Source organism: Colius striatus, chromosome 6 (assembly GCF_028858725.1).
Source record: "Colius striatus isolate bColStr4 chromosome 6, bColStr4.1.hap1, whole genome shotgun sequence".
NCBI lineage: Eukaryota > Metazoa > Chordata > Aves > Coliiformes > Coliidae > Colius > Colius striatus.
The window spans coordinates 38,240,333-38,252,591 of NC_084764.1; the positions used below are offsets into that span (position 1 = coordinate 38,240,333).

A 12,259-nucleotide genomic window follows, 5' to 3' on the forward strand; every position below is an offset into this window, starting at 1 on the left:
TTTACTTGCCTGTTGTCAGGCAGATTGTTTACTTCATAGTAAGTGACTGAGAAAATAAGGGGTTTCAAAATCAGTAACCCGTGTTTTACCTGTAACAGGAAAAAAAAAAGCCTCAAAAGTTATTTCCTTCAAAGGTCATAAATATGAGACTGCTGGTTCTAGAGGAAACAGTTCTGAGGGACTCCCAGGCTGGCTCAGAAGAGCCACTGTGCCTTGCTGAGTGACCCTGATAGTGTCTTCCCAGCAGCCATTCCGTAAAGAACGCTGTTTGTGGGGGTGCTGGTACCAACCAATGACAGACTTCGGAACTGTCTGCTTTGGTATCTTGTTTTGAAAGATTCTGATAAAGAGGAAAGAACTTCCTTTCAGTGCTTCAAGTTAAAGACAGAAGTTGGAATGTTAAGTATTATAATTGCAACATTATTTCACTTGAGATATTAAAAAAAATACTCTCAAAACTTTACATTAAATTAACAATAACTGTTTATTTCCAACATTTTGCACATATTCTGTGTGTAACAGATAAATTAAGAACATTCTTTTTAACCCAAATTGAGCTTTTACTGGTACAAGAAAAAGCCAGCAACACAAATTATCTAGTTTTCATCAGAGGCTGAAGTACTCATCTAGAAGTTTAGATGCTCTCACAGATCCCAAATTAACTCAACACGTTACTATGAAATGGTATGTCTGCTGCTTGTAAGTGCCAATTCAGTGAGAGCACAACATTCTACAAAAACAATTGAAGATAACTAAGAAAAGCTGCATCCCAAAGCATGTGTGCCTGATGAATATAGACATGCTCTTGCAATAATGTGTTCTTACACAAAATGGAAGACTATGAAACGTTTTGCACTTTAACTTCAGAAACTGAAAACATTTGTCAAGGCTAAGTAGGAAAAGAATTTAAAAGGAAGTCAAAGGTATTCAAAAGAAAGTAAATGGCTTTGTATTTTGTAAAGAAGAATGAAAACCTTTCACAGGAGGAGACACTGATGATCTCTGATCCTGTCCAAATGCAAATGGAAAACTAAAGTCATCTTTTCCATCTCCGAAGGAGTGAGAAGTTGATTCCGAGGGGAAGGGAAAGACAAACGCATCCTCGCTTTCTGATTTCCCAAACAAGCTTCCTATGTGGAATACACATTACATTTCTAATTAGGTTAAATTTTACTGAAGCAATACTGCAAATATATTGCATAACACTCTCAACACCACACTGAGTATCAGCCTATAGGGGTGTGTGTGTATTTCTGCACTAGAAATGGTACTTCCAGAAGGTCATTATTAGAATATATGCGGAATGAAGTGTAAAGTACTTGAAGGATTCAGAACAACAAAACACTTCTGCATGTTATACTAGGTGAAATATTTTGAATACTAAATAAAGGTCTTTGTTAACTGATACATTTTTTTCTCCTCTGGAGAAAAAAAGATGATCAACCTCTGAATTATGTAGAGAAATCGAGCTACAGACAGAAAAATACCCGAGTTTTATATTTAGTAACATGAACTCGTAGAGTTTTCTGTACAACAGTTATATATGCATACAACCTTATACTCATCCACTTCAAAAAAATAGCTTTGCACTTTCAGCACCTCAAAATAAAAAAAAGAGTAGGCTATAGTTCCCTTCAGAAAAGCACCTGATCAAGAGAAAGTTATTTATCTCATGAAAAAACGCCCTTTCGTTTCAGTAAAGTCATTTACAGAATGTGCAAATATTGCAAAAATGGCTCAGTGTAAGTAGAAGATGCTGTTCAAGCCTGATTCTCCTCTTGCACTTCTGTCATTTTCACATTGTGTACCTCCAACAGTTGAAACTGATGGAAGGCATCTTTCTAGCAGGATTTCTTGAACTGAAAGGAAATATTCTTTTTGTTGCAGGAGGAGAAAACCCCTACAGATGAACTCTTTCCAACACTAAGCTGGCAGCCTTGAATAAAAAAAAGTAATATGTACCAGCTACTGTGGCATTTTACATTAGAACTGTTCTTTTTAGCAGTAACAATGCTCTGACATTTTAATTCTAATTCTTCCTTGAAGTATCTCTCAACTTGCTTTAGACTCACCTAACACTACCCCTACTTCTTTCTCTCTCATACCTCTTTTTTTCATGACATCTCATCCATTTGAAGCCAAACATGCAGGGAAAGATTTAAGCTACTCAAAACACAAATGAACATAATAAACTACTGAAGTACAATACAACAGCTGAACATCCTTCTAGATAACCAAAGGTACGTTGTTAACCAGGATCACATGCTTGTCAGTCACATAAGCCCAAGTGGAAGACAGATGGTGTACACAAGCACATCTAAGTTCCAGACTTACCAATATCTTTGTGTGGGGACAGAGGGTTCATGTTTCCCACAGAGTAACTTTCCTCTGTCTGAAAAGTAAGAAGGCATTTTATTTGACAAAGGAGAAATACAAAATATAAGGTCTAATGCTGATATGTCATCAGTTCATTTGCTTTTGGTGAGGAAGACTGTCCCAGTGAACGCTGGCAGCCTTCACAAAAATCTGCATTTAAATGTTTGTATCAGTCTCTAAAGTTGCAAGGTAAACTTTATGGGTTTCATGATGTTTGCTCACATTTGCAAACACGTCCCTTCCATTCTTCTGGAAAAGACATCAGACTGAGGTCAGACCAAAATCTCACCTGACTTCCTGATGTTTTTTAAACAGAAAGATTGAAACTTCTGTGACACTTTAGAAAACTTCTAAGCAACAACATAATTCCTGCCTATTGAGAAGGACCTGATATTGCCAGAAAGAGCAGCAGAATAACAACTTCTTACCCCTGAGGAGAGTTCATAGGCTAGATTTATAATAGATCATAGAATCATAGAATGGCAGAGTTGGAAGGGACCTTTAGAGATCTAGTCCAACCTCCCTGCAGAAGCAGGGTCACCTAGATCAGGTTGCATAGGAACGTGTCCAGGCAGGTCGTGAAGACCTCCAAGGAAGGAGACTCCACAACCCCTCTGGGCAGCCTGTGCCAGGGCTCCCTCACCTCAACAGTGAAATAGTTTTTTCTTATGTTTAAGTGGAACTTTTTGTGTTCCAGCTTCATTCCATTACCCCCTGTCCTGTTGCTGGCTACTATAGAAAAAAGGGATGTCCCAACCTCCATTTAGATATTCCAACCCACCATTTAGATATTTGTAAATGTTAATAAGATCTCCCCTCAGTCTCCTCTTTTCTAGGCTAAACAGCCCCAGTTCCCAAGATATTGAAGTCCTTCAAAGCTCTCATCACAGAATACCTCACAGCTGCTACAGGCTGGTAAATTCATGGTTTCTGCTGCTGAGAAGGCACAAAATAATGTGAGTTCTGACAGCTTCAGGTGACTTAAGACCTATGTCATTCCTAAACAGTTCACAAACTACTCACCAGTGTATTCTCTCCTACACATAGATGATGTCAGGAAGTATCAACAAAATATATGTTGACAAACACAAAAGGTTTTTTCCCTTTTCCCTCCTTCACCTTTTATCTAGTAACCTCAAAACTGCTCAGACTCACTGAAATAGGAGATATTTCATTCCAATGCCTTATTTACATAATGAACTTTGAATCTACATTGCCAGCTGCTAGGAAGTGTTACCTAACCACTGCACTGTGCACTGACAAACATCCATCCTGAATACCCAATTACTCTAGAGCACTGTGGTTAAGGAATTTGCAAAGGAAGAGGAAGACCTGTATTCCACTCCCTGTTCCAGTTAATTGCCCACCTACTCCCTTCACTCCAGTACAGCTAACCCAAGCTCTTCAGTGTTTTTAATGGATAGTCTCTTCTTCCCTTTCTCAGTGTTCTGCATCTTGTGAAAAACAGAGGAGAAAAAATAAAATGTGAACTATCTGATTCCCCACATCCACAAGACAAAACCAGACAGGATAGGCATGCAAGTTGTGAATTCTGATAGGGAACCTAAAGTTTTGCATTGCAACATAAAGCTAGAAGCCTTTTCGTGAATCTGGTCACCAGCACAAGATCCAGTCTTCCCCATATGGGAAAGAGTTATACTTGGTCAGAAGTCATGACAGGGGGATCACCAGGAAAGGAGATAAGCATTATTAAAGGTTTTCCAATGTAAAATTAAGCAAGTTAGTAAAAAAACATATTTGCTACAAAGACAACCAGTCTGGAAAACCTCATTCGCTGTCAATGCTGATTCCTTAACATGTGGAGGTTTAATATTCTCAAGTACTCAATTTTACCTCATCAGATGAATCAAATAAATTAAAGCCAGGTGATTTCTGGGAGAAGTTCATGTGCGAGAAGAAAGCGGGAGATTTTGATGTTCCTTCTTCACAACTTAAATTGTGAATGCTGTAGAGACAGAAAGGAAGGAACTACATGAATAGTTTTTTAATGTAGCACAAGAGGGCTTTTTGTTCTATTTTTTCTTTTTCTGTTTTGTTACTTTTAAAGTTCCCACAGCTTCCATCAATAATGACTCCTTGCAATACAGAATGGTTGATACAACTCAAAGTGAAGCGGTGTTCTTAGCAATTTTCTACCCTTTTACCAAAAAAAAAAGGTTTAAAGACAGAAATTACTGCAGAAAAAGACAACAATTTCAGCAAAAGAACTACAGAGAACCCGTGTCTCATTTATTTCCAAACAGATTCTCACTTTTTCAAGTGGAAATGATACCACAAGAAGAGAATTTAATAAATTACCTAGCACAATGCAGAAAAAATGTTGGAATATTCTCAGAAGAGCTTTCTAGAGAAGTCCTCCTATATTATCTTTCAAATATAGTGCAAATGCTTACAGGATAAACATCAACACAACTTTGCTCAAAATCAAAGTAAAAGCTGATATCATACAAGTCAAATAGAGGTGGTTTAGAGAACTGGGTTTTCTTCCCCTTTGAGTCAGGCGTTCCTACAAACTCGGGTGGTTTAGGTGCTCTTAAAATCTGCTCCGTACTTTCTTCCTCTGTGTCAGGACTATCTTCATTTGGCTTAAAATGTGGATGTATGTCCTGTTAAAGAGAAATATACAAGAATGTTTATGGTATATAACATTTCCCAAAACATCATTAGTCCATTTACCTGTAAAGATAATCATTATGTGGTTTAGAGTTAGTTGGTTATTTTCATTCTCAAGAAAAACAAAAGGATTTTATTGAAATGCTCACAGTGGCACGTTCACCATACTTAAAACTGTAACCTTAGGTTATATAATTTAAAATGGACTTTTTGTGAATGAAGCTATAGATGAACATTTTAGTCCAAAAATTAAAGTAATGAACTGATTGAAAACACTGACTTTGAATAAAAGAACTATTTCACTCTAAAGGATGTCTTAGCATAAGGGTTAACGTCACACTGGAATCCTCCTGATGGTCCCTAGTGAAATAAAGGAATATATTTCAGTTGATTGAGGTATTTCCTCTTCCTCAGAAAATCTTAAATGAGAATGTACACTTTCATTCCATGGAGCAATTTCCACCAGACTCAATATTGCTTTAAAGACATCCTTCTCCACCAGCTGCCTGCAGGCATCAGTCTGTAGTGAGTCAACTGTAAGATGTGGAGTATCTCAAACTTGATCTTGTATGCTGGATTTGGCTGAGAGTTCATGGCTTGTATGGTGCTATATTTTGGATTTGTGATGAAAACAGCATCGAAAACCCACAGAGGTTTTAGTTACTGCTGAACAATGCTCATTCAGCATCAAGGCCTTTTCTGCTTCTCATGCTGCCCTGCCAGAGAGTGCGCTGGTGGCACACAAGTTGGGAGGGTATACAGCCAGGAGAGGTGACCCCAGCTGACCCATGGGGTATTCCACACCACATGACACTACTCAGCAACAAAAGAAGCAAGGAGAAAGGGAAGGATGTTTGGAGTTACAGCATCCTCCTTCCTAAGTAACCATTATGTGTGACGAAACCCTGTGTTCCTGAAAATGCCTAAACAATTGTCTGTATATGGGACATGGTGAATAAACACCTTGTTCTGTTTCACTAGATGTACAGATTTTGCTATACTCTTTAAACTGTCTTTATCATATCAACACCAGAAGGTGTTGACTGGTTTCTCACCTGCTGGGTGCCTTAATAACGACTCATTTTCCCAATTTCTGAGATTTACCTCTTGCCAATAGATTCAAGTATGTCAAGATCCTTTGACTATTCTAAATAATACAATTACTTTTGACATAAGAGATGCTTTGCTTACTTGAGGTATATACGAAGAATCCTTTGGCTCATCTTCTGCTTCTTTATCACCACATTTGACCTCTTGGTTTGCTACACAAAAAAAAAGACAGCACTGCTTGTAATAGCATTTCAAACAGATAAATAAAAACTACATTTTAAGAAAGAATCCTTGAAAAATGTTTACTAACTTGTCTTTGCTATTGGTAGTGTTCTGATTGTAGTTTTCATAATAACTCACTTTGTGGCTGTGTCCATAATAGTTACCTCTTGTTCTGCCACTTACTCGCTATAAAGCGACACTTAGGCTGCCTCGGATGGTTTGGTATGTTCTTCAAACCCAGTTATTGTTCCCTGAGAGCACTATGTTTGTCTAATCCAGTTATTGTCCACTGAGAGTGCTAAAACCAGTCAATAGAAACCAGGTGGAAACAATACAAAAAGCACATCCATACAACACTGACGAAGTGCATCCTCAAGAAATGGGCAAAAGTCAGGGTGAGAAACGAGAAGAATGTTGTCAGACTTTGTGCTCTAAGCTGCAGGCTGTACAATGTTTCAGGCACTGGGGATTAAGATCCTATGTTTCAGGACACATAGTTAGGATACTATTTATACAAAATGAAGAAACTGTAATGTTTGACATGCCTCAAAATTGGCAGTATCATTAGAAAAGGAAAATATTTAAACTGAAGCTCAGTGCCTTGTGATTTCAGAAGCTATATGTGTACTTGCAACTACTCTGTTTTGTTCCTCTAAATACTTTGTACAGCTTTCTCAAGTTCATTTTCATCTTTAACAATCTTAACCTGATGCTTCAAAATTCCTAAATTCTGAGTTTATCATAATGCTTTTCTTTGCATTTTCTCATGCCTTCTGGGCAGATTTTCAGACTGGATTTCATTTTACCCAAATCATTTGAGACTAGAGTGTGGATTTACAAGAGACGCTGGAAGGTTCCTTTCATTAGTAACAGTCAGTGCAGAATGAATCCCACAATACTGAGCAGTTCAGTCTCTATTTAAATTAGGACACTTGCTGTCTGCTACTCAAAGTTCAAACTAAATAATCAAGGTGGAAAAGGAATACAAATGGTGGCCCACTTAATCCCAGAATGAACATTTGGCATGTAGAATTTTCTCTTTTATAATTAGGTGATTAAGAACACAGCAACAGCATAACATATAGAAAATGACAGTGGCACTTTACCTGTTAGTGCATTGTCACTCTCAAACTGTTGCTTGGAACTTGTCTGCTTTGGAGGAATTACCAGCCTAAAAGACAAAAAAATTACTGTCTATTATTTCCATAAGCCTCAATCTCCAGAATGAAAGCTACTTTATTAAAGAGAAGTTACCTGAATTGCATTTGGTTTTGTAAGCTTGTTATTGATGGAACCTGGGCAATCTGTGGGTTTTCAGTACCTTCAGTGTCAACAATCATCTAAAATACAGGAAGAATAAACAGTGAGGCAGCACAGGAAATTGTCACTTCAATATCACACTGACCTGTCCTTAGATTGCAGATATCCCTTCTTGTAACTGCTCTTTGGGGGTCAGGCAACACAAAAACTATTTTTCCTGTCTTTGCTTTAACTACATTTTAACAGCATCATAGCCAAAACCACTTCTATAAATGTTTATAAAGTCTCTTTCATAGCACTGATAACTAGATGTGAATCATTAACTTCTCTGTTACTCAAATAACATTACATAATTTACAGACTTTATCCAAGTTTTCTATTACTGCAGACAGGTTGCTCCTGTTTGACAACACAGAAAGGGCTGGTGCCAGTCCTGTCTCCACCTCCAAAGGCCAAAGTGAGTATGTAGTGAGTGAATGTCTTCTTATGTGGACTGAAAAACTGCAGAAAACATGGAAAAACTCCGCCTCACAGATTTTCATCAGATCAGAAGCCTTAACTCTTCGATGTAGTGTGTATTTGTGCCTTAAGGGCAGAGTGGCACTCAGCATTAGATAACACATTGTTTCACAGGGAGCTGCTGGTTTTGGTTTGATTTTAATTTGCAAAAATGTATCAAATTGAATTCATTTTGGGGTGGGAGATAAAAGGCTGATTCTGCAGAATCTGTTGTATACAGCATGCCTTTTCTGAAGCAGAGCAACCTTCTTTCTTCCAATAGTTCTACATTTTCCTCAGACTCCATCTTCTTTCCTTTTTGTCATCACCCTTTCTTAAAGTTCCCTTAACCTTGACTTATTGCTTCCCACTATTCTCTAAGTGCAATTCTAGGTCCCAGATTCCCACCTTCATCTCTGGATTACCCTGGCAACAGCCTTTCCATCATCCTCAACATGTCCAGCTCCCTCAGCCAGTAACAGATCAGAATTGCTTGAAATTTCTTCTAGTCTTGTTCCACTCAGTCTAAGCTATTACCTTTCACATTGTCTTATCCTACAAAGGGTTCCTTTACCACAAGCTTCACTCTAAATCGTTTAGTGATTCACTACCCTTTATCCTTCAGTTCCCCTGAAATTCTTAAGAAAATCACATCTGGCTCTATTTTTTTTTTTTGCTTGGCAATTTTTGTTCTTCATTAAAATTTAGTTTTAAACAGATTCAGATACCTTTCTAATTGACATATCACTTATAAAGAAAGATTTTGGTATAGAAACTTCCCCGAGCCTCTGCACAGCAAACACAAACACAAACTATTTAATTTCTCTCCTATGTACTTACCTTATCTAAGTATTTCTTTTATATCTATTGGTCCTATGAATGTTCTTGCACTTAATGAGATTTTCATAGTGGTTTTTGTAACTGTGCAACTTGTTCATAAAATCATAGAATCATAGACTCATAGAATGGTAGGGGTTGGAAGGGACCTTTAGAGGTCATCTAGTCCACACTCTTCTTGATGGATCCCAGGATGCCATTTGCCTTCTTGGCCACAAGGGCACCTTGCTGGCTCATGGTTAGTTTATTATCAACCAGCACTCCCAGGTCTCTGCAGAGCTGCTCTTCAGCAGGTCAATACCCAACTTGTACTGGTGCATGGGTTTTACTTGTTCCTCCATTTTGTTTCTGGATTGACCTATTGTGTTTGTATACTAAAGATATTGAGTGGCAATACACTTCACCTTTTCAAAAAGGTACCATAGGAACTGTGTGTTTATGGGTGAGAGTTGGAAGAAGTCGTTATGGACTCCTCGAGTGTGCAAAGCAATGTGACTCATGGTTTGGTTCCTCTCGGCTCAGATATTTGTTTCTGGCTAAACCTCAGAACTGAGCTGTTAGCTGTAGGCAGTCTTGTATAGCACCCTGCATGTTTAGTCCTTTAAGAAATCCTTCATTTTGGAATAGATGGCTGACAATCAGTAATAGATTATTTTTTCTCCTTTAGAATTAAAAAAAATTGCTACATACAATCAAATGAATCTAACAAGATTATTCTAAATTTTAGAAACTACTATGCAAAATTATTTGGATAAATGATCCAACTTAAGTTTGGCATTTGAATGCTTACTATAATTACCAGACGCATAAACATTTTCAGTTGAATTAGAAATGTCACCAAAGAAAGACAATTTTCTTTTAATGATAACTAAGTAATAGCAGATTACTAAGATTAACATCCTAGTTACAGTGTAAACGAGTATTTTGTAAGACATAGTAGCATTAGATTTATTTGAAGTGGTTTAAATTTAAACAACCATATAAACCAGATAATAAAATCTCATGATTTTACCAGTGGGAGAGCTGCATACCTGTGATGAATTTTCTGCAAGGCTAGAAGAACTGCTACTGGCCACTGAAAGTTCCAGAGGTTTTTCTTGTCTCCCTAAATTAACAAAACAATAATTAACATTATCAATAGGATTAAGTATTCAATGCATGGCATTGGGAACTTGGGGACAAATTTTGTAAGTTTTCCTGTAATAGAGTACTAAACAAAAATTATCACAAACTATGAAAGTATGAATCCATTTACTGCAAAACATCCTCAGGTACTATTTCTATATTTATGCAAACAATGCTGAAGGTAAATTTCAGAGTTCTCCAACACTATGCATCATGTATACCTGTCATGTTACTTTAGTCATTGCACAGATGAGAGAGGAATCACACATTTCTAGAACATAAAGACAGTTAACTAGCCAATGTTGGTATAAACCGGAACACAAGAGGTTGCAAAGAAATACAAGGAAGAATTTCTTCACTGTGAGGGTGAGGGAGCATTGGAACAGGCTGCCCAGATGGGTTGTGGAGTCTCCTTTTCTGGAGACATTCAAAATCCACCTGGATGAGTTCCTGTGTCACCTACTCTAGGTGGTCCTGCTCTGGGAGTGGGGTTGGACTAGATGATCTTTCAAGGTCCCTTCCAACCCTTAAGGTTCTGTGATTCTGTGAAAGTCTGGCTTCAGCTGACACAGCAGAAGCCACTCCTTAGATTTGTTATCATAGTTTCCATTCATTTACACAAAACTAATCCAAAATCCTCACAGGAAGATCATTAAACACACTGCACCTGTTTCTGTTCCTTGCATTGAGAATCTAACATTCTGCATAGACTGGACTAATTTCTGAGGAATGCATGGGACGTGTAACGGTTTATACAGCTGATGTTTGTCATTTAGCAAAGATGGATGTTCAATCTCTTCAAATACCCTAAAAAAAAAAGAAAAAGAAAGAAATGAAAACATTAACAATTGCAAAATAAAGGATATAAAAAAATATAACTGCTTCAAACTCCAGCAGTCAATAAAAATTGAAGTTTTCTTTAAATAATATCAGTCAGAATATCACCAAAAGAAGATGACATAGAGTAGTAATAAGCCAACCACAGGAACATTGCTGACTTCAATTTTGTCAGTGTCAAAGAAAAGTATTAGTAGTCTGGGGGTTTACACTTTAATCAAAGTATTTCATTATTGTTTTTCTGAAATCACATTTTCACATTTAAAAAGCATTTTCTTTCTCTGAGCTTGTCTGGAATATTCACACTATACATCCACAAAAGAGAAAACTGCAGCAAGTGTTTTCACTTGTGAGGTAATTATCTGTGTAGGGTAAATAGCCTTTTACAGTAAAGAAAGACAAAGGTTGGCAGAACAATGAAGGGTAAAGTAGCTATTTGGCACAGGAACATTTACCATTTTTTTAAATAACGAGTTCTATTTTATTTTCTCTCTGGCATTCCTGTTTAGTGCCTCTGTGCTTCTAGCTACAACATCTGGTTTATGGCTGACTAAACAATGCCATTCAGAACAAAGCAAGAATTGAGTCAGTCTTCTTTTTTTTTCTTTAAATTTTCCATAAATAAAAATAAGATAAAATATAGGCAGCACTTTATAAGGTAGTGTGGAGTAAATTTAGCAACACTACTCAAAAAACAACAAACTAGAGGCACTGGTTAAAACAGTGGACCTATCACTTTAAATGTGTGTAAAAAACACATACACAGCTTTGATCACATAAAACCATAATGAACTTCAGTCAAATAACTCTGATGAAAAAGACTATCTTCACCAGTATAGTTACATGTTCACCTAAAGCTGCACTGGACTGAGACCTAACAAACTACAGAAGCCACCTAACACATCAATCAAAAAAATACACCAGGAAAAAGAAAAGAATCTTTGTTATTATGATATTTTTCTCAGTTACAGTAACTGTAGATGTTACCTGTGTCAAGAATTAGTACTATAGGAAATAAGATGTGTATATGGCTTCAAATTCAGATGCAGAGACGTGAAGAACAAGGAGAAATAGAAACAGTGCTAAGCACAGAACCCCGGCTAAAGCTGCTGCATTTTGTTCAAAATGGCTCATTTGGCCACTTTACATTTGAAAATGAATTACACAAGGCTGCTGCTGCTGAGGTCACGAGTCAGATTGACATAAACCATTGTTTTTTACACAACTTAGGATGCCAAACTGTATTTTTTAACAGTTCCTGGAAGCCAGTTTTCATGTGCTTCTGTAGACCCTACCAGATAATTCTACATTTCTAAAATGTCCCTCTCCATGAAATCAAGCAATCCTTTACAAACATTTAGCTGCTCAGAAGAATGTGTCAATGGTAGAGTTACAAACAGGGCTTCAAAGTCCTTAGGTT

The 12,259-nt window shown here is 37.2% G+C and overlaps 1 protein-coding gene across 1 annotated transcript in view; it reads right to left on the reverse strand.

The window, feature by feature from the left end:
* Nucleotides 1–927: 927 nt before the first annotated feature.
* Nucleotides 928–12,259, reverse strand: part of C6H14orf39 (chromosome 6 C14orf39 homolog) — a 42,961-nt gene continuing 31,629 nt past the window's right edge. Inside the window, exons 13-21 of the mRNA XM_061998836.1 lie at nt 10,670–10,809; nt 9,909–9,982; nt 7,537–7,622; nt 7,389–7,453; nt 6,202–6,272; nt 4,846–5,003; nt 4,231–4,342; nt 2,335–2,392; nt 928–1,130 (exon numbers count right to left, since the gene is read on the reverse strand). Coding sequence (XP_061854820.1) covers nt 928–1,130; nt 2,335–2,392; nt 4,231–4,342; nt 4,846–5,003; nt 6,202–6,272; nt 7,389–7,453; nt 7,537–7,622; nt 9,909–9,982; nt 10,670–10,809 — 967 coding nt within the window. The remainder of the gene's footprint in view (nt 1,131–2,334; nt 2,393–4,230; nt 4,343–4,845; nt 5,004–6,201; nt 6,273–7,388; nt 7,454–7,536; nt 7,623–9,908; nt 9,983–10,669; nt 10,810–12,259) is intronic.